The sequence below is a fragment of the Daphnia magna genome, linkage group LG1 (assembly GCF_020631705.1).
Source record: "Daphnia magna isolate NIES linkage group LG1, ASM2063170v1.1, whole genome shotgun sequence".
In the NCBI taxonomy this organism is placed as follows: domain Eukaryota; kingdom Metazoa; phylum Arthropoda; class Branchiopoda; order Diplostraca; family Daphniidae; genus Daphnia; species Daphnia magna.
This window is the reverse complement of record NC_059182.1, coordinates 15,537,886-15,558,972: the sequence shown is the minus strand read 5'-3', so window position 1 is coordinate 15,558,972 and position 21,087 is coordinate 15,537,886. Positions and strand designations below refer to the sequence as shown.

Genomic DNA, 21,087 nt, shown 5'->3' with positions numbered 1-21,087 from the left:
ACAGTACATATGAGTTGTATTTTCAAGAGGAACCGAAATTTTTTTTGGCTTAAAATAGCCATGAATTATCCAAGGTTCGTCTCGATGGAGAAGGTTAGTAATAAATTAGGTATGCAAAATAACGTTATCCATTTCATCCATAGCTAATGGCATTTTTTATCCTCTTCTTTTGTTAAAGTTCGTCTTGAAAACGATGGATGTTATTGAGATGATCTCCGTAGTCTGTCGCTTCGGATCCTACGAAAACGTCATGGTGTTCGAGAATCTCTTCGAAGGATAGCAAACCATCATGGTCGTCATCAGCTGACGCAAAAAGGTGTTCAACCTCTTCACCAGCAATCTCCCTAGAAATTTATTTCTCAAAATTAGTAAGAATCCCAAATTAGAGAAAGGCCAAGACTCAAGAAGTAAGGCTTACTCAGTGCTTGGTAAGACCCAACCGATGATTTCCCTAGCACCCAAACGCCCATCTGCGTCAGAGTCCAGCTCGTGATCAAATTTTTCCTTTTCGGCAATTAACCACGCCTTGTCTTTTGTTTGCCCTGAGACAATTTTAAATGAGAACGATGTGTCATTCAAGAGAAAATATAAATGTTTGTACAAATGAACAGCTAACGAAAACCATCTAATTACGACTAACAAGTGAAGTAAAGACGTCGTAAGATAAAAAGCCGGGGCAAGATGTAAGTCGCATTCTCGGTCTTGGCCTTTCATTTTGCATTACCGCAAGTAGGGCAGCATCACTTACTCGTTACTGGGGGCTACCCATCGCTTAAATTCGATGGAATCTAAATGTCCGTCCCCATTAGTGTCGAACTCAGATTCAAACATCTCTTTTTGTTTCGCTACTTCGACATCTGAATCTAAGATTGCCTTTCAAGGTGAATAAATAGGTAACATGCAGACAGTATATAAGCATTGGGTACCTCGATCTCCAATATATTCTTGAAAGTCTATAAAGCCATCCTTGTTAACATCTTTTTCATTAAGTGTTTGTCTAAGAATTACTTCCAGCATGTGAGGTGCTTCTTCTGGATGGGTAAATGCTAAAAATTCTTCAGAATTTAATATTCCATCATTATTCATGTCAGCTGTTTGAAAGAGTTCTTTGTCATTTTTCATTAGTGCCTTTTCTTCAACATGCTCTTGTCCGGAAAAAATTCCATCTTCAACTTCATCATCTACGCCATAAGTTTCAGATTTGTACTCATTCCATGTTACTTGATTGTCCTTGTTTAAGTCAACTTCAGCCAGCTTTTCTCGAGATTCTTCTTCTGAAAGTGATTTGAAAGACCTGAGAATCCATTGCTTCAGCTCTGTGGTAGTGATTTCTTTATTGCTATCCACATCCATTTTTGTAAGCAATACAGCTAATCTCTTTTTTGCTTCTTCTGGAGGCAAATGGTCAAATTCTTCTGCTTCTTGTGTACTACCCAAGATAGCCTCATGATCAAATTCAACATTGTGGTCTTCCCCTCCATAGTGAGAATGATCCCTCGGACTATATGCTCCATCTACTTCTCGTTCTGTTCCATGTTTGTGGCTGTGAGGGCTTGCATTTGACTGTGCACAAAGGCTAAAAGTAAAAATTACAACTGAAAATAGAGACACATACATCTTGTAATACGTGAAGATGAATGTTCGTAATTCCCAAAGGTTTGATTTTCGAAGCACAAGTTGTATATCTGTGTTTTTCAGAAAAAATACGAGGTGGTTTGGCAGCCAAATGCCGCTAGCCTTCAGGGTACGTAATGGAAAAGACAGACTGTTGGGGTAGAGGGACATGAGAGAAACAAACATGTATGTAGGGCCAGATGTAGCCGCAGCCGTAAAAATTGAAAGAAAAAAAAATTAATAAATTTAATGTATATTTCACTACATGATTTAAAATATTTATTATTGGTGTAATATTAAAACTAGAGAACACATTTATTGAAATTTTACTAAATAACATATTTTGTAAAAATGGCGTACATGAAAACATGACATAGGGTAGGGCTTCCTACTACTTTCTAGGGTCTTAGTTTACTCTTTTCAAGTATTTATTATTATTTTATTTGAAAGCGCATTTTTTTTTTTGTGAAATCAGTAGTTTCTAGTTTTCTCGAAATGTAGAATGTCACCTCATGGTCGTACCATATTAAATATTACGCGCCAAAACCATTATGCTTTTCAAGGTTTAATTTAAACCGCAAAGACGGCAGATTCGTTCATTATTCTCATTTATATCTTACCCCGGCCTAATACTCTTTGGTGAAATTTATATTGTTTGTGCTTTTGTCAATTTCGTCAACAGCTTGCTTAAAATATATTTTTTTGGGGCTTTTAGATCCTCAAAACGGTGGCTTTTGTGGTATTTTTTGAAGTTTTATTAGGTGTTACTGTGTACAGTGTACCGGACTACTAGTGCTAGGTCAGCAAGCCTACCAATAGAAACAATGTTTCTGAAACAGTTTTTCTATAGCTCTGTTATTATTTATAAATTATGAGCAGATGAATGACAGAATGAGCTGTTCAAGTCATCAAGTGTTTAATTGTTTATTTTATTTTAACTAGAGTTATCTGGTTCCGATCTGGCAACGTCACATCCTCGATATTTTGTCTAACAAGTAGAAATTGTGTTGAAAATTTCTGCGTAGTGTGTTCTGCGCACTACAAACGCGTACATATGATATCATCTCGAGTATTTTTCAAAAAGCTGTTCTTCTCGGTAAATATTTTCCCTTTTATCATGCTTTATTTTGCTTTGAATTTAATCAAGTTTGTCATTCTTCACGTCAGTGATTCCCTGATGCGAACGGAAAGTTTTGGCCGCTTGAAGGGTTGCATAATTTGTTACATAACTAGTTAGTTACATAAGCAATGTCAGTACGTAAGTCGACATACAATAAATTTACTGACTTATTCACATTTATTACGTATAGTATAAAATGAGACAAAAGGATTGTTTGATTTTGCTATTGTGGAAGGAAATTTCAATTGATACACATCACAAGCACATAACATTCACATTGGTTGTGGTATATTAGGATTTTTGGGAGGCAGTTGTTAAATGCAACACATCACAAGATTGTATAATAACACTTGTATTTAAGCATATTTCCAAAGTTCTGTTGGTTTTATTGTGTTAAAATTCAGTACTGAAACAACAGTTTTGAATTAATTAATAGGGCAGTCCTCTTAAAACTACTTCTAGCAAAATGCCTGCATCACAGATGGTTGCTGAAAGCGGTGAAATTTCAACTGAAACAGCATCATTTGGAATGTCTTGATTTTGGTTTCCTGAGGCACAATTTGGTAAATTTACTTGTTATGAATGAATGAATACCTATTATTGATTTGATCTGTATGTTATAGGTTGTGCCTCAGGTGTGATCCGTACTCGCGTAGGATTCAGTGGGGGCACCAAGCCTAACCCAACATATAGGAGTCTGTATGTAAAAGAAATTTTTTTCAGATTTAATGAGAAATATTATTAGTCGTCCGGCAATTTTTATAGTGGAGACCATACTGAAACTACGGAAGTTGTGTACGATCCAACCAAAACCAATTATTCCAACTTGCTAAGTATGTTTTGGAAAAACCATGATTCTACACAGAAGTGTACAAGACAGGTTGGTCAAAATCTAGTAGATTGAAATTTTTGATTAGTTTAATAGTTAGTAATCCTTTAGTACATGTCTGCTGTTTTTTACCACAATGAAGAACAAAAACGTTTAGCGATGGAATCATTGGAAAATGCGCAAAAGACCTTAACAAAGCCAGTTCAAACACAAATTTTGAAGGGCTCTACTTTCTATGAAGCCGAAGAGTAATGCTCTGTCCACAGATAAAGAGATTGTCAGTTTTATTTTCTTTTGTGTTATAAAATTTCCAGCTATCACCAGAAATATTTGTTGCAACAGCACCCATGGCTCATGAACGCTTTAGATATTGAGCCAGGTCCTGAACTGAACCATTCATACGTTGCAAGTCGTCTGAATGGCTACATTGGCGGCTACGGAACTCTGGTAAATCCCTTCCATATTATGGCGATATCCCCGATATGTATGTAAATGCATTTTACTTTATAGGCAAACTTTGAAGCGGAATTGCCTAGTTTGCATCTTGATGATAAAATCGCAGACTACATAAGACGCGCAATGCAAAATGGAAGTCGTGTTAATTGTTAGTATGCATTGTTTTTCAAATCTTACTGTTATACCACACTAGTTACGTCATATACATCTTTTGCTCGAAATTTGCTGAAGAAGTGCGTATGATTCGAGCAGAATTACCTTGTTCTCAAGTTTCTGCTCGTTGAAGGTTTTCGCAGTTCTGATTTCAGTCACAATTTCAACAATTAAGAATACATAATGACTGGGTCATTTAAATATTCTTTTCCCTTCTATTTATAAATAATACCTGAAAATTGTATTTTATACAGTTTTGTTGGATTTACGTTTTCTCTAATGATTAATTAAGATTCGCTACAAAAGCATCTTTCCGTATTCCGGAAGAACTACAAATTTCAGCATAAGATCGTGTTGAACGTTGAGGAGTTCGTAATTCGGGTAAGTAATAAGTTGAATGAACTTCGACATGTATTTTTTTTTTTTCACAAACTTTTATTTCTGTGAGTTAAATATGACGGATTAATATGCAAGACCACTGATATTATCTCAGCCTTTAAGCAAAACATCTTCCAGATTGTATTTCGTGCGTGAGGTTTTCTTATAGAGCGTTGTTCGTGATTTGGCCCGATTCCCTCTTATGCAAGTTCTCTGCAATGTTGCATGCGATACACAAGAGCAGGATCATAATTATATTAATTAGGACTCCAGTAATGAAGAAGGAAATGCCACCAGAAAGCCAACTCCAACTTTCTTCTATTTTTTCCTCTGATGTGTGCGGTATTCCTACAGCTAAGATGACATTTGATAGAAACCACACCAGACAAAAAATTAAATCCATCTTGATAGTCATGTTACTTTTGTGCGGACATCATCCACGGAAGTAAGACTACTAGGCGAAGGAATCATAGGTCGGCAAATGCGTGTACGGAGAAAATTTCCTACTGCGTGGAGAAATGATATTTCTCTTGTAAAGGCAATTAATTCTCTACGCGTGACCACATTTGTCGCACATTGTTCGATAAAATTTAAGATTTATTAAATTTTTTTTTTCTTCGAATCGTTCGGAGAAAGTGTTACAGTTACCAGTTACCACTGCCAAATTTTTGACTACCGGAAAATGATTCCCACAAAAGCGAACATTGGCGTTGGTACTTGAAACTACATGAACTGTCTCGGAATCTTCCGCTCAAGCTAAGCACATTTTCCTCTCTTTTTAAATAACTGACAAAACTTCGTTGTTTATCTAAACGCAAATTAAAGTTACAAAGTACAGAATACGTGATTAATAGAACAACGTTTATTGCTAAAGTTGGAAGTTAGAATGGGAATTAGCAAGTCTTATGGAGCAAGATTCCTACCCTTTAGTTGAAATCTACGACAATAGCATCAGGATTGTGGAGATTACTGCGTTTGCTTGCGTAGAAGCAGCAACTGAGCATCAAGACTACAAATAGCAGTACAGAAATGGTGAAAAAAGCGATAGGGCCCCGATAATTTTCTCGTAGCACATCCTCGAAATCGCCAGTGTCATTTTCGGCGGCATCGACTGGATTTATCAGGTGTGCGTGAAGTAATATGCAAAATGCATAGAGCATCATCCGGACAACTTTAGTGGCGCTTTTTCTCCATTCCATTTTTCTTCTGAATGTAATTAGTACTTGTATCGCTTTGTCAGTGTGTTATCAACACTCTTAAACGCTAACCAGTGATGACGTTTTCAGGGCAAATCAGCTAAATCAAGGGGTAGCAAACAACTAACGCGACAAAAAAAGGGTTTGAATCATTTTTTCCATTGAGAATGATTTTTAAAAATACAAAATAATACCAGCGCGTAATTTTTCGATTCTATTTCAAATTATTTGTGAAGGATAACGGCACGATAGAAATTATTTTTCAGCCTATAGGCAAATAACAATCGGTATTCAAAATAACGTAACCAAATGTATTTTAAAATCATTTATCTTTAAAATGGGTTAAGTAGTAGCAAACAAATAGAGAAGACCTTTAGCAAACTGAAAGATTTCATTGCCACCGAGTTTTGATTCTCCGTAAACACGATCAACGAATGAAATCGGAACTTCACCGATTGTGAATCCCAATTGCCTTGCTCTTATAATCATTTCCATTTGAAAAACATACCCTTTCGATTTACATGATTGCACCAGTTTTTCTAAAACTTCCTTCTTATACAAGCGAAAGCTTCCAGTGAGATCAGAAGCACCTGGCCTCAACAATACCTGGGTAACATAGTTAGCACCTCTACTAATAATTTTTCGTTTTAGGTCCCATCCGTAAACTCCACCATTTCCACTGTATCGAGTTCCAGAGACTAAATCATAGTCTTTTTCTTTTTGTTTTCCAATGAACTCTTTGATAAATTTAGGCTGCATAGAATATAAATATGAGTAAGTTGTTGAGATCTTTTCACTTAAATTTTGTGCATACATGATGAGATAGGTCAGCATCCATAATAACAACAAAGTTGCCTGTAGCATGTTTGATTCCATGAATATAAGCTGTCCCTAGCCCAAGTTTCTTTTCTCTTGGCCTCAAGACCTATGTAAAAAAAAACATGTTTGTAGAATTTTCATTGTAAAAGGGACAGACATCATGGCATGCCTACTATTTTTTCATCTCCATAAATGGTTTGCAGTTGTTTTGCTACATCTAAAGTCCCATCGGGGCTTCCGTCATCAATTACTATGATCTCAAAATCATCTCCGCTAGAAATAAAAGACGTACGTTATATACTGCAATGTTGTGAAGATATGATTATAAAGTGTCACTTACCTTTCAGTAAAAGCTTTAACTAAAAGCCAAATAATGATAGGCAAATTTTCTTTTTCATTATATGTCGGAAGTAGTACGCTATATTTATCTCTATGTTCCATTTAATTGGCTCTTAGGAAATTTGTTTTGACCAATTAATCAATTTGAAGAAATTCAAACTGTTGACGTAAGCAAAGACACAGACACTGATGGCAATAGAAGGAGAGGAACATCAGGGGCTACTAAGACCTAAGAGACCCTCTACCGGCGGTTGCTATCTTTTGTATATTTTCTGAACCGTGACAGTTGCTGTTTAGCCTTTTACAAACCCCCAAACTTTTCTATAAAAAAAAAATTTTATCCATGAAAGTTTTTCTGCTCTGCTCAGTATAAAATGTCAGAGAGCGAAGAATTGTTGTTCTTCGACACGTTTGCTCATGGTACAACAGAGGTAGGGTTCGTCGGATAATGTTTACCGTAAATCAAGTTGACTACAACTCTAACTTGGCGACATTTTGCAGGAATTGAATTTGGATTTGGTACAATTTCCCAAGCCCGTGTACATAAACCAAGTGCGAGTCATACCTTTAGGCGCCAAAGTGCAAGCCGATTTTCCTGGAGGAGTGCGTTTGGGGTAATATACGAGAGACTGATATTACTTACAACCACAATCTTTACAGATTAACATGCTTTTGACAGAGCCACGAATCCATCCCAGTTCAAGCTTGAACTATTTGTGAATGATTTGAGCAAACCTGGGGCATCTGCATTTGAAACACTTGGGGTCCTGGATTACAACCAGAATTCTAATATTCATTATGATTCTGACAAAAAAGTAAATGACTATTCTAGATAATCAACAAGGCTGTTAATCATATTTTAAATATTCAGGTACCAACAGATGGGTTAGTTTTGAGAGGCTGGTATACAACTGTGACACTTGCTGTTTATGGGGTTATTACACGGGCCCCCATAATCAGCATACCTCCACCCCCTCCAGCTGCCCCTATCAAGCCTGCAAGCCCAGTTCCAGATGAATCAATCCAACCACCAGTTCCAGAGTTAGCATCAGTGTTAACCAGTCAAATACCAGAAGAAAAATTATGGACTTCTACACCTCCATTTGAAGAAAAACCTGACCTTCTCAAGTGTGAAAATGCTTTTGTGTCAACAGCACCGGTGGTCGAATTTGAAGTAAAGCACGAGGATGAGCCGGAGAAAGAACTTAAAGTGAAGGTCGAAGAAAAAATAGTCGAGAAGGTGCGGGAGAAAAGCAGACGTAGTGATGAGTTCATACGGACGCGAGATTCAAGTGAATTCCGTGAAAGAGACTGGGAATGTGATCGAGCCAGCAAAGTAGATGGCGAGCGAAGCAATCGAAGTGACCATCGAGGCCGACATGACGTTGACCGATCCAAAAATGATCCGGATCGAATACGGTCTGATCCCGACAGGCACAGGGGTGAATCTGACCGTAATAGAACAGACTCCGACCGTGAGAAGACCAAAATGGAGCTGGATCGAAAACGAGGTGAATCCGATCGAACTAAGAGTGATCGGAGTGATTCAGATCGAACTAGAAGTGATCTTGAACGAACTAGAAGTGATCCTGAAAGAACAAAGAGTGAATTTGATAGAGCCAAAGGTGATGTTAGTAGAAACAGGATCGATTTAGAACGGGCAAGAGTTGATAAAAACGACGCTGACCGACTCAGAAGTGATTCCGACCGAGTTAAGTGTGACCCAGATCGAATAAAGGGCGATTCAGATCGGGCCAGAACTGACGAACGAGCTAGAAGCGACCGAGACCGTGAAAGACGTGGTGATAGGAGCGATCGTAAAGAACGATCGAAGGAACGCGAAAGAAGCAGTGGCGGGAGCGAGCGTGATCGATCGCGTGAAAGGTCCCGTGATCGTCATCGCGAAAAAGATAGAGCAAAAGAACGAGGATCACGTGAAAGCTCTAGACGGCCTCGTACACCCGCAGAAGACAAGAAACCAGTTGAAATCGTTGTTGTCCCACCAGCACCGGTATCCGTACCGGTTGAAGTTCCGCCGCCACCTCCTCCTCCACCACCACCTCCGCCTCTTACTCCCGTTAAACGAGAAGAGACCCCTATTGAATGTTTTTCACCTGGTGTAGAAATGGAAGCCATATCAGACGATGAAATGCCGGATGTAGATAACTTAATCCGCGTTGATGAAAACGTTGAAGAGGAAGTAAACGAAATTGAAGCACCTGAATCCGCGTTGCAAAACGTAGAACCAACCGTAGGAAATGATGTTGTCAATTCGACTGATTTGGCAGTTGAAGCACCTGCGGAAAGTGTCAACGAACCCGAAGAGCTGGAAGAGCTAGAAGAAATTCTTAGCGACGAAGACCTCATGTTTGAAGACTATAACACTGACATAGCAGATTTGGATATAAATGAATTTGGCGATCTTTTCGAAATAGGAAAACCATTTAATCCTTACAACATCGAGCTTCAACCACTTCAAATTTTATCAGATCCTTCGAACACCATATTACAGCGAATAAGCAAAGGTCTCTCGGAGTCTCGAATACCTTGCAGTGAACTGGAAGACGCAGCATTGAGACTTCAGACATTATTAGAGCTTACTTCACGCGGAGAAAAATGGATCGAAAGTATGAATCACTTGGTGTCTATTTTGCCCAATGCTCTGGCGTTCTTACATTCACAAGCGGATGTGCTTAAATCGGTTCAGGATAAAGTAGTCGAGTGGCTACTTCACGGTCTGGATTTCGATAGTGCTCGTGAGCAACTTGGGCCATCGACACACACAGTCCGTCACATCAAGTGCGGACTGAAGCTGTCCCAGGTAGTGGCGCAGTGCTCGCAGTCACTTGTAGAACGTTCGGTAGATCGCGGCGTCCTGACGAAAATTGCAAGCCTTTACCGTGCACCTCATATGGCCCAGTCGTTAAAGCTAATGTGCCTACGGAGTCTTGACGCCTTACTTTTCTGGCCGTATGTTATGGAGCATTGGAGAGGAAAACCTGTACTGGAATGCGCGAATGGATACCAGTATTTGATCCAACTTGTAGAGGAGACCCAGCCCTCGCGAGCTCAAGTGACAGTGTCTGCCCTCATTCGAAAGATTCATACCTACGAAGCCTTGCAGCGGATTCATAACGTTGGGCAAATTCTGGTTCGCTTACCTCCAAGCGGCTTTAGGCGAAAGGACATCCGTCGCCCGTCAGGCATGAGCATGGAAAGCCAGGATTCAAACTCTCAAGACAGTTTTTCTACAACGACTTCGTGTCCACCTCTTGTTGCGGAGAACCCCCTAGAGCCCCACCTAACACAATTACTCTCTAGTTTGGATCAAGTCCGTAAAGTCTATCTTAACCCGTTGTTAACTGTTGGTCATCTAGTTCGTTTTCTGCCCGTCTATCGACAATACGAGATCTCCAATCCGGGCTCCGATCCACTTCAGGGCATCTACAGTTTCATGCGCCACCACAGATTTTTGAGCGTTTTATTACTTCTGTCAACTCATCCGTTGTCAGGAAGTGATCACGTCATCGTGGACATAGTGTTGAACTTGTTGGAGGATTTGGGGAAAACGCATCATGGGCTTTGTTTCCTTTCTAGTGAACCAGACGTAACAACCTTGATCCTTCGGGCTCTAATGCACACATCTGTTAGTCACGGACATGCGTCAATTGGCTTGGCGAGTGAACCATCCGAGGGTCGTCACGACGAGTACGCCAATATGGAAGAACTGAACGTCACTAGTCATCATGCATCGATGACTCCACATCGGCTAGGGGTTCAGCTAGCTCATTCACTACACATTATCCAGTGTCTGGATGTCCTGAAACATCACGTGATCAATAACAACAAAGACAGCCCGGCCGCCATCGAATGCATCCAATCGCTCTACAGTCTCGTTTTCAGCGTTTCAGGCCGCTTGGCTCTAATCCATGTACTTGCAATGGATAGTAACATCGATGTTTTGCTTAACATTCTCACAAATGAAGAGGACGCGGATGTCGAAACAAAAATGAAAGAATCGGCTGTCCGCGGATATGCGGCTGAGTTAATTGCGCTTGCCGTAAGATCAACAGAGAATGCAATATTTTATGCCAAATACGCTGTGGCGCTCAACGGACTGGTGGCTTCCAATCAAGATGATAGCAATAAGTTAGCCCATCTGGCTCGCTGGGTTGAAATCCTGAATCGACCGCAAGTTTTCACACTTGATAGTGGTTTGCCAATTCTTTGTGAAATAGTCAAGCAGCATGCCGACGACGTGTCGAGCTTTCCACCCGAACTTATTGTAGCCCTTCGTCTGCTTTGTCCACTTGCCATACCCAACCAACAGGTACTGTACATTTCAAATTTCTTTACATTAATCATGTGCATTAATCAACGATTATGTGTAGGGAGAAAGCGGCACCGAAGAATACGTCGAACTCAAGTATGCGTACGCTGTAGTACAGCTCTTCAGTCACGATATGCTGAGCGTGTTAGTAAGCATGCTACTGAGGCTTTGTCAAGCCTATGAGCAGCCGGCTGTTCATGGGGCCGTTTTGGCCGGACCACAAGGCTTTCTTCTGCTATCCCTTGTTTATCCGTCACTTAAGTTGATCCGCCGTCTCCTCTGTCAGCTTATCCGCTGCCGTGACTCAGAATTTCGTGACCTGACAGCAGTTTCGGTCTTATTACAGACTTACGCCACGGTCAGTGCTGTTCCGGCTTCATCCTTGCTCCATTACAAAGTTGCAGAATGCTGTTCCGACATTATCGGCACTCTGTTGGCGTATACTCAGCCTTTGTTGCAAACTGGGGATGGCAACAGCGTGAAAAATAATAGTACTAATAGTGTCATGAAAACATCTACCACCCCGGAAGATGCCATAGCGCGAAGTTTGTGGACGCAGATGGTTCAGGAGATTTTAAAGTATGTTCATTCTTGTTCCGGACCGGCTGCATTTATCACGGGATTGCAAGTGCTCAACGAAATTCTCCCACTGCCATTGCCTCTGTTTAAACGAGTCGGAGGGGAAACACAGTTTTCGGACGATCATATTCAAGAGATACTCAATGCTCGCAAACTTTGGAGTGTCCACCTGCACACCCTCGGGCCACAAATCCAGCAAGTTGTTCGGCTATTGTGTTGTTCTGGCCCTCAACTTTTGCAGTTGTTGCGGAAAGTGTGTGTCCAGATTGCTGATCTCTCAGCCAGCACAGCCCTTGTTATAGGTAGAGCCGCCTTGGATGCTGTACTTTCCAGTTGTCTGATTCAAGATCCTAGTCCACCAGCTAACGCCAAAAGCGAAGAAAATGAAAAAGATGTCGTCGTAGCTTCCCTTCCGGTCACACTGGTTTGCACAGCCCACTCGGCCCGAGTGTTGAATTTTCTCGCTGCTATTGTGACACACCCACCCATCAAAGCTGCGGTGCTTCAGCTTTGTCGCGGGTTACAGAAATCTGACGAGAAATATAGCGACTTTCTCCAATGCTTGTGCCTGATCCTCAACTCGGTTTCAAGAACATCGGCTCACATCCAATCACAGGAATGCGTCGTCTCCATCTGCCAGGCATTACTCGACGCCGATATTTGCCTTTTGTCGCCTGACAAAGTCGAATATGAGTCATACCTATCCGCCGCTCTTCCGTCCCGTGAACCTATGTTAATCATTATTTCTGGTTTATGGGATCATCTCGCCAACTCCGAACACAACTATTCGTCACTGCTGCCCACGCTTCGGACGCTAACATTGCTAACAGAGCACAATTACACGTTCCAGTACCTGCATAAAGTCTTGGAGCGAAAGCGGCATGCTCTTTGGGCTTTTTTCGAGAAAATGGCCAACAGTTTCAACAAGGATAGTTCAGATAGTGTGTCCACTTTGTCAACTGCATTAGAACTTCTCAGGACGCTCGTTAAGACTCCGGCGGCATCAGGCCTCGGTCGGCGCAATGTTACCGTGCCAATTGTTACGCTTTCCGAAGCTCTCCAGTGGCAAAGTGATCCTCTACCGGTCGAAGAAAATGTTCTTGAAGAGCCTAAAAAGCATCCACTACTTGCTCTTGAAGATTTCCTGCGAGAGCATTGTACAGAGGAAGAATCTATGGAAAGCTTGCGAGAAAGCCTTTCAGCTTTAGTAAGAATCCTTCAGACTTCAGACTCGGATTCAACCATCCCAAAAGATACCCCAGCGGAGATTATTATCCCGCTTCCAGAGACGCTTAATCTACAATTTGCGCACCGTCCGTTGCTTAGTGATTCACCAACTGATGAGGATCGTCTTTCTTCTTCGTACTGGTTATCAAACCATCAGCACTGGGTAGATGAACCTGCTGATTCCGACACTGATTACGTCCGTTGTGATCTTCTGGAGACTGCACAGAGCTGCTTGGGTGCCGACGTGGATTTAATGGCTTTGACGGAACGTCTTTGCAAGAGCCACACCGAACCTATGGAGATTGGTGGACGTGCGACCACAGTAATTACAATTAAAGGTCGAATCGATGCTAGATCTACTGATGCGCCACCGGGACGACCCATTCTTTCGACAGCTCGTGATAAATCAAGTAAACCCTATGTGGCCCCAATGCGAGGTAGAGGATTTGGAAGACCTGGTGTCAATGGGCGAAACGACCCATTTCGTTCTCGTGCACCTAATACGTCACGTCCACCATCGCTCCATGTGGACGATTTTGTTGCCATGGAAAAGAATGGTGTTGGCGGACCGTCATCGTCATCCGGGGTTTGCAATAGCTTGTACGGCACGAAAGTCACAAGAGGTGGAGGAGGAAGGGGAAGTGGTAATCGAGGCCGAGGTTTCCCCGGTGAGCGTGGTCGCTTTAACTTCCAGCAACCGCGACGTGAAGGCGTCAGGTCTCGTCCCGGTGGTACCAGTTCGACATCGTCTGCTTCAGTTAAGTGGGATGATCCGTATCTGCATTCATCAGTGACAGAAGTGCGCTCTGCTACTCGTTTTCAGTCTACTAATCGTGTCTGGACCAACACCGCTAGCAAGGAGCGGTACAGTTCGCCGTCAAACACGGCCCCACCAGCTGGACGCACGCGACACACGCGCACGTTTTCACGCTAACATGGAATCCCAAAGGACTTCGAAATGGAGTGGGTGTAGCGGATAAGTGTTTCTGTGACCAAAATGAACGCGAATAAAATGTAATGAGTAACAATAAAAAAAGAAAATTTTAATCCACTGCGAATACAGACCGACCGCTACGCGAACGACACATTTATTACATCGACAAAAATGGGGGTTAGATGAGAGCAAGATGAGAGGTAAAAGTGAGAAAAAATGTAAAAATGTACAAAGAGTTTTTCTTCTTGCTAGTTTTCTAGTGTGCGACGATATGTGCGTCCTGATGGGTACCTACTGTATGTTGCACCCTTACGTTCTATTACCCCAGATAATCTGATACTTGACGTCTATACACTTCTGCCCCTAATCAGATCCAAACTTCAAAGTTGCAACCAGGCAAAACGCTTTCTAGGACAAAAGGCTAGGCCTACTAGACTAGCACGAGGAAAAATGGCGTCAAATCTTTACGACAGAAGAGAGGAAAGGACAGAAGCCGAATTCATGAGCAAGAAACTTCTTCTATAGATGAAATCTAAAGTCGTGGCCATCACTTGCGTGAACTAGCTCAGCAATTCTCAATCAGCAAGACGTGTACCTCAATACTGGTACATGTGATGGTAGCCTGAATATTGTGGCGCTGATTCTTCAAAGGGAAAGAAGAAAAGAAGGGGATAGAAATTGTGAAATTGGCAGTGATTAAAAGGAAGTTGGCAATTTTAAAACAGTGTGTCTTGCTGTCATGAAAGCGCTATGCGAGAGCCGATACTTTCTCTTCCCGTTTTGAGTTTTGGAAGATATTGAAGCAATAGTTTTGATCAGGCGTCAGTTCGAGTCGGTTGATTGCTGTGGCACGGCTGCGTAATCCGGAAACAATTCCGAGTAACTTGGAGGAGGATCTTCTACAGCTTTGGTAGCCGGTGTCTCGTCATGATGAGGGACTCGCCATCTTTCTAGAGGAACTACAAGAATAATTTTAAACAAACGCCCATTTTGATTCAATGTATATACATACCTTCACCAGCATGATGTGGAATAGGTAACGTTGATACCACTTGACAATCGTCTTGATTTCTTGCTCGGCGAAGACGTGCTTTGCGTCGACGGCAAAAACACACCATGCTGGCCATCAGGCATAATATGAGGAGCGCTACGGCCCCCAGGATGACAAGTGAAGCCGTGCTAATGGCATTGTTGGAAACTGGATGAAAGAAAAAGTCTATGTTAGCATTGAAGGAATGCAAAAGAATGAGGAGGATTCCTACTGTTACTCGATGTTGCGACAGCGCAGCCCGTTTCGTCCGAAAATAGTCCTGCTCCACAATTGACATGTCCATCGCATTTCAAGTTCGACGGGATGCATTTTTCTTGCAATTTGGTTGATTTGTCAACACTGGGTATGCATGGCCAATAAGCTGTGTCATTTGTTTTGCAGGCTGGTTTCAAGTAGTGGAATAAGCAAACATTGTTACCAAACATAACAGAAGAAAATTACAGATCATATTACTGGTCCTGTAAGAAGTTACAACTACTTTTAGTCGTAAAGGTTGAAGATTTTGATCCACTTTCCGGCTGGTTTTTCTAAACCAAATATGTAACTCTCCACCAGGGTCATAAAATGTTGTAGCTTCTGGTCCTTCAGGAATGAGTGATTCCACATAATTGTGGAGGATTTCTTCATTGTGTAACTCAGATGACCGTTCACTGGTATAATCATATATAGGAACAAGTTTCCTTTCTCCACACAATTTTTTGCTTAGATAGCCATCACCATCCCTGCCAAACTAAAGACGAATGAGGTATATATTAATGCATTCCTCAATAATTTCTCTAGTTTTACATACTTACCCATACATAATCATCACACTCATTATCCAAAGGATTTCTCCTCAGGTTAATATCTTCAACAACAACTTGCAAGCCCTGATTTTTTGGTGCCTCTATTTCTAGATGGCAGTCAATCGCCAATTCAGTGACATGAGGGTATTTGGAAAGTTGTATCAATAGTGCCGTACTCCGCGAATTCATTTTGATGGATTTCTTGGCCGACGAACAAACATTAGCATCTTCTAAATAATCTTTCAAGAAAAAGAATAAAGACTGTTGCGACATCAGTGAGTTTAACCAAAGGGCGTTGTCGATTTCGGTGCAGTCAATCACACGATCATATGAATTTCACTTTACAAAAATTTATATAAAGCAGATACTTACATATTTGATATCCGTAAGCTTCTAAAATAACAACACTATAAACACACAATAAAAACAGTCTCGTTGCGAACTCCATTTTTTGACAACTTATCGACTGTCTGCAGTCTTAGAGAAGTATAGATCGGCGAAACTTGCTGTCAGTTTGTTAAACACGTCATCTATCGGCGGAGTCACATGGCAGTAACAACAGAGATCAAAGGCGAGGGATGGAAAAGTGATGTTATGTTGTAGTCATAATTTAGAAATGGAATATTGGCATGGTTATTGGCTACGAAGATATTCCACGGCCTAAAACTTATGAAATCAAATGGGAAACTTTGGTTTTCTTTCACTGAAACAATTCGATGCCGTATTTCTACTACGTCGCCATTCTCTCTTTCTCTAAGGCTTTGACAACCAAGGCGGTGATCTCGTCTCTCAATACCAGGCAAATAGACCAAGGCAGGCAGCGTCGTAGAGAAGATGGTTGATGAACATAGGTACTACAACATAGGTAAGGCGATGCCGCCAAGACGTTAACAACGATTCTCCTGCAGCAAATGGAATTCAAGGCCTATTTAGAACGTTTTGAAAGTAAAGTGGGAAAATGTGATAAATAATTATTTTACCCTTCCATTTGTACCTTTCTGTAGCGTATTTTGGATTGATTTCCATTTTTGCACTTTTTTTCAAATGGACCATGACGATTTTAGCTCCCGTAAAATGCGCTAGGTGGCAGGACATCCGTTAACAAAGGCCATAAAAAACTGGCGACATGATCCTTAGAAACCGTGCAATGTTCATCCACTATCTTCTCTATTACTTATGGATCGGCCCCTAGACAATTGGGGCTCTTTTTTGCCTATTAGGGGAGGCATGTCGAGGCTGGGCTTTCGGGTTTTCACATTTTTTGCTTCGAATCTAATCAGATTTCAATCGGAGTAGCTATCCCGATTGCAAACAATCGAGAGACGCAGTGACATATACGATCGAATCCTAAGCGATTGTTACAATAAAATCGTAGTGACCGCTCCCATTATAACCCCGATTATGTTGTATTATACCATGTTTACCCTGATTTCTCCCCTGATTTCTCCCCTGATTTCTCCCCTGATTTCTAACCTGAAGTTGGCGTCATGTTATAGCTACCATCTTAGAAAATGGCGTCGGGGCTTCCGGGGCAACCCATTGATTTTTGCCCCACGCTGCCCCGGTTGACGAGGTAGTCAGTCAACCAATCTTGCCTGGTTGGCTTTTTTCGGGGAGGGGCGTAAGCCCCGATTACAGGTAATCGGAGGCGTTCGCTATCAGTGCTGGAGTCTGGCAAAGGAAATCGATAATTACCAATTTACCATTAATATGTATTACAACATATTGTATAAAACAAACTTCATTAAAAAATAATTGAGGAAATTAGAAATATTCAAGGATTTAGAAAGTCAACTTCAGCTTTTAATTTTTAAATAGTACTATTGTTAACGTCGCTTTAGCAAGCTACTTGACTCGGCAAGTTTTGACGGTAAAGTTTTTGCTCTGAAGTGCTAACACGAGAGGCTTGAAAAGACATCGAATTTCGAACAGTATCTTCAAGTTTTGGTTAATAATGGGTTCGGCACGCTACGATCGCGCTATTACAGTATTTTCCCCGGATGGTCATCTTTTTCAAGTCGAATATGCCCAAGAGGCTGTAAAAAAAGGATCTACTGCTGTGAGAGACTTTTTGTTACCTAGCAGTCAGATTTTGTTAAACTTGTAGTTGCTATAATTTATATCTTAATCTATTAAGGTCGGTGTACGTGGGAAGAATTTGGTAATCTTGGGAGTTGAAAAAAAATCTGTTGCTAAGCTACAAGAAGAGAGGACAGTTCGGAAAATCTGCCTACTTGATGATCATGTGGTGATGGCATTTGCAGGATTGACAGCCGATGCACGTATTTTGATCAACAGGGCAAGAATAGAATGCCAATCCCACAAACTAACAGTTGAGGATCCTGTTACGTTGGAGTACATAACAAGATATATTGCAGGTATATTTCCATTTAGATTTAGCATGATATGTCTTCTGAACTGCATGTATGAAACATGAAGGAATCAGATGACTTCTTATTTTGGATGTATTGTGGTAGTAATTCTGGAAAATTTTTGAAATGCTTTGCTTCTGATAATTCTTTTTTTTTTCAAGGTTTGAAACAGAGATATACACAGAGCAATGGGAGACGTCCGTTTGGCATCTCTTGTTTGCTCGCTGGGTTTGATTTTGATGGTACCCCTCATTTATATCAAACAGACCCTTCTGGAACATATCACGAATGGAAGGTAATGGCAAAAAATATTCTTCTGTAATGGTCATTAAATGAGTATTAATTAACAAACACAATTAATTTTTTAAATCTGACAGGCTAACGCAACAGGGCGGAACGCTAAAACGGTGCGTGAATTTCTAGAGAAGAACTATAACCTCGAGGAGATGGAAGATGAAGAAAAGGTTATAAAGCTCGCTATTCGTGCACTGCTGGAAGTGGTACAGTCAGGAAGTAAGAATCTAGAGTTGGCGATAATGAGGCGTGGCCAGCCAATGAAGATGTTAGAAGTAGACGAGATCGAAAAGCATGTCGCTGCTGTTGAGAAAGAGAAGGAAGAAGAAGCAGAAAAGAAGAAACAAAAGAAGTAACTCTTGAAATACTACGAATTTGTGATGCTGCATCGCAAACCGATACAAATAAATAAACCATGGGCTAACGAACCGCAAGATATTTAATCCAACTTGCATCATTGTAAGCTGTGATGGTAGAACCGCAAGTTAACTTAACGCATTTTTTATTCTTTTATTCTTCTCTACGTTGGTACTCTTTGAATTTGCCAGTTTCAGATTCATAAAAATACGTATGGTTTTATAGGTTGGCATAGCGCTCAAGAATGAACCACACAAGTATGTTGAAATAACGTTTGCAAATCATCATTAGTTCTACACACTAATTGCGAAATTTACTCTTTCAACTTTGACAAGTAGTATCTGACATTTTAAAAATGCTTCTATTCCTGGTAACTCGATGAAAATTTCTATTAGATAGTTGTCACGTTTTTCTTATCAAGATGCGCAAGGATGTTCGGCGTTAATTTCTCTTTTGGGGAACGTAAGGGATGACATCCCTGTAGCACACAAGAGTGATGCCAAGGATCACAATAGCCGAAAGATGTTTCTTTCAATATAAAATCTGGTAGCGCCTTGAACGGAGCAAGGGTCCTAGAGTAGAGATACAATGATCGGATTGATCGGTGTTAACAAGTAGAATTTTTCGCGTGGCTGAAAAAAAAAGAAATATATATATATATAAATAGTTTCCCGATAGGGATTCTTGCTAAACGGAATCGCCTACTACATGTCTCCTCATGAATCATGTCGACCGACCCCACATTTTTTCTGAGACTTCTCCCGATAGATGGTGCTATGCAAAGTGCCCTCCATTAATCTAATGGTATCGTCTTGTATAGAAGATAACGCTACAGTCGTAAGTCGTGCTCCCGTAATTTTGGGCTGAAAGGTGAAAGATTGCCGAGCAATTTAGACGTCCGACCAGAGTTTCGGGTATAAATTTTTTTGACAACAGATGGCGTTTAGAAAAAATCACGAAACTAGGGGAAATCAGTCCGCAAACTTACTTTTGAAGACCGGCTTCCGACGTCTCCTAGCAACGGACTTCATATGAAAGGCCGTGTATATGAGCAATTTCTATTCCGTTTACGTAAGGTCGTTGTGTTTTGTGTTTCGTTAATCCCGTTGCTTCGCCGCGTGTGGAACTTATTCATCGCTTTGGTAGGTGTGTGTTATTCTATGGCATACTCAACTGAACGGCTTTATTTATAAACGTTAAAAACCATAAAATAAGTTGGTGCGCTAACAGCACTGTTTTCGTTAATTTTTAAAACGGCTTGTTTGACGAGAAAACCAATGACTAAATCGAAATCAGCGTTCAATTTTGATTATACCGTGTGATTTTTGGAGAATTTCAAGAGATGTCGTTTTTGGCCGATTTTGACAAAAGTGGGAAGGCTATACCCTTCCCACTTTTTCATTTTTGGCCAAATTTCAAATTTTGCTTAAAATACATGAGTTTGATTCAAAATTGAATAAAAATCACGGAAATCAGGTTTATTTTCCTGTTGGTCTTATAGTTGTTGATTTAAACGTTAAAAACCATAAATTAAGTTGGTGCGCTAACAGCACTGTTATCGTTAATTTTTGAGATGGCTTGTTTGACGAGAAAACCAATGACTAAATCGAAATCAGCGTTCAATTTCGATTATACTGTGTGATTTTTGCAGAATTTCAAGAGATGTCGTTTTTGGCCGATTTTGACAAAAAGTGGGAAGGCTATACCCTTCCCACTTTTTCATTTTTGGCCAAATTTCAAATTTTGCTTAAAATACATGAGTTTGATTCAAAATTGAATAAAAATCACGAAAATCAGGTTTATTTTTCTGTTGGTATTATAGTTCTTGATTTAAACGTTAAAAACCATAAATTAAGTTGGTGCGCTAACAGCACTGTTTTCGTTAATCTTTAAAACGGCTTGTTTGACGAGAAAACCAATGACTAAATCGAAATCAGCGTTCAATTTCGATTATACTGTGTGATTTTTGCAGAATTTCAAGAGATGTCGTTTTTGGCCGATTTTGACAAAAGTGGGAAGGCTATACCCTTCCCACTTTTTCATTTTTGGCCAAATTTCAAATTTTGCTTAAAATACATGAGTTTGATTCAAAATTGAATAAAAATCACGAAAATCAGGTTTATTTTTCTGTTGGTATTATAGTTCTTGATATAAACGTTAAAAATCATAAATTAAGTTGGTGCGCTAACAGCACTGTTTTCGTTAATTTTTAAAACGGCTTGTTTGACGAGAAAACCAATGACTAAATCGAAAT

At 40.6% G+C, this 21,087-nt stretch overlaps 6 protein-coding genes across 11 annotated transcripts; 3 read left to right on the top strand and 3 right to left on the bottom strand.

The window, feature by feature from the left end:
• Positions 1-47: 47 nt before the first annotated feature.
• Positions 48-1,802, bottom strand: LOC116916738 (reticulocalbin-2). Of its 4 annotated transcripts, XR_004390731.2 has the most exons (4): positions 927-1,802; positions 749-863; positions 419-542; positions 202-344 (listed from the first exon to the last, which is right to left on the bottom strand). XR_004390731.2 is itself a non-coding variant. In XM_032922084.2 (3 exons), the coding sequence occupies exons 1-3, from the start codon at positions 1,798-1,800 to the stop codon at positions 173-175; spliced, it is 1,161 nt and encodes a 386-aa protein (XP_032777975.2). In that variant the 5' UTR covers position 1,801; the 3' UTR covers positions 48-172. The 4 variants fall into 4 exon arrangements, 2 of the variants coding, with proteins under 2 accessions (XP_032777975.2, XP_032777966.2); XM_032922084.2 differs by lacking the exon at positions 419-542 and having other exon boundaries at positions 48-344; positions 927-1,801; XM_032922075.2 differs by lacking the exon at positions 749-863 and having other exon boundaries at positions 48-344; positions 927-1,800.
• Positions 1,803-3,052: 1,250 nt separating this feature from the next.
• On the top strand, positions 3,053-4,373 carry LOC116922843 (peptide methionine sulfoxide reductase). The gene is made up of 7 exons (XM_032929299.2): positions 3,053-3,072; positions 3,171-3,292; positions 3,358-3,433; positions 3,500-3,614; positions 3,675-3,811; positions 3,878-4,010; positions 4,074-4,373. The coding sequence occupies exons 1-7, from the start codon at positions 3,053-3,055 to the stop codon at positions 4,170-4,172; spliced, it is 702 nt and encodes a 233-aa protein (XP_032785190.2). The 3' UTR covers positions 4,173-4,373.
• Positions 4,374-6,036: 1,663 nt separating this feature from the next.
• Positions 6,037-7,129, bottom strand: LOC116916800 (dolichol-phosphate mannosyltransferase subunit 1). Its single transcript, XM_032922152.2, has 4 exons — positions 6,906-7,129; positions 6,739-6,838; positions 6,561-6,671; positions 6,037-6,499 (listed from the first exon to the last, which is right to left on the bottom strand). Exons 1-4 carry the CDS (start codon positions 7,004-7,006, stop codon positions 6,089-6,091), a joined length of 723 nt encoding a protein of 240 aa, XP_032778043.1. The 5' UTR covers positions 7,007-7,129; the 3' UTR covers positions 6,037-6,088.
• A 47-nt stretch (positions 7,130-7,176) lies between these two features.
• On the top strand, positions 7,177-14,087 carry LOC116916656 (protein virilizer). The gene is made up of 5 exons (XM_032921946.2): positions 7,177-7,335; positions 7,406-7,518; positions 7,584-7,719; positions 7,776-11,234; positions 11,296-14,087. The coding sequence occupies exons 1-5, from the start codon at positions 7,279-7,281 to the stop codon at positions 13,972-13,974; spliced, it is 6,444 nt and encodes a 2,147-aa protein (XP_032777837.2). The 5' UTR covers positions 7,177-7,278; the 3' UTR covers positions 13,975-14,087.
• Positions 14,063-16,666, bottom strand: LOC116916758. 3 transcript variants are annotated; one of them, XM_032922111.2, is made up of 6 exons: positions 16,183-16,666; positions 15,820-16,049; positions 15,467-15,755; positions 15,243-15,407; positions 14,987-15,172; positions 14,063-14,933 (listed from the first exon to the last, which is right to left on the bottom strand). In XM_032922111.2, exons 1-6 carry the CDS (start codon positions 16,256-16,258, stop codon positions 14,797-14,799), a joined length of 1,083 nt encoding a protein of 360 aa, XP_032778002.1. In that variant the 5' UTR covers positions 16,259-16,666; the 3' UTR covers positions 14,063-14,796. The 3 variants fall into 3 exon arrangements, with proteins under 3 accessions (XP_032778002.1, XP_032777994.1, XP_032778010.1); XM_032922103.2 differs by having other exon boundaries at positions 15,237-15,407; positions 16,183-16,651; XM_032922119.2 differs by having other exon boundaries at positions 15,237-15,407; positions 15,479-15,755; positions 16,183-16,635.
• Positions 16,667-17,644: 978 nt separating this feature from the next.
• LOC116916791 (proteasome subunit alpha type-7) lies at positions 17,645-18,904 on the top strand. The gene is made up of 4 exons (XM_032922147.2): positions 17,645-17,869; positions 17,948-18,188; positions 18,344-18,477; positions 18,560-18,904. The coding sequence occupies exons 1-4, from the start codon at positions 17,765-17,767 to the stop codon at positions 18,830-18,832; spliced, it is 753 nt and encodes a 250-aa protein (XP_032778038.1). The 5' UTR covers positions 17,645-17,764; the 3' UTR covers positions 18,833-18,904.
• Positions 18,905-21,087: the final 2,183 nt, after the last annotated feature.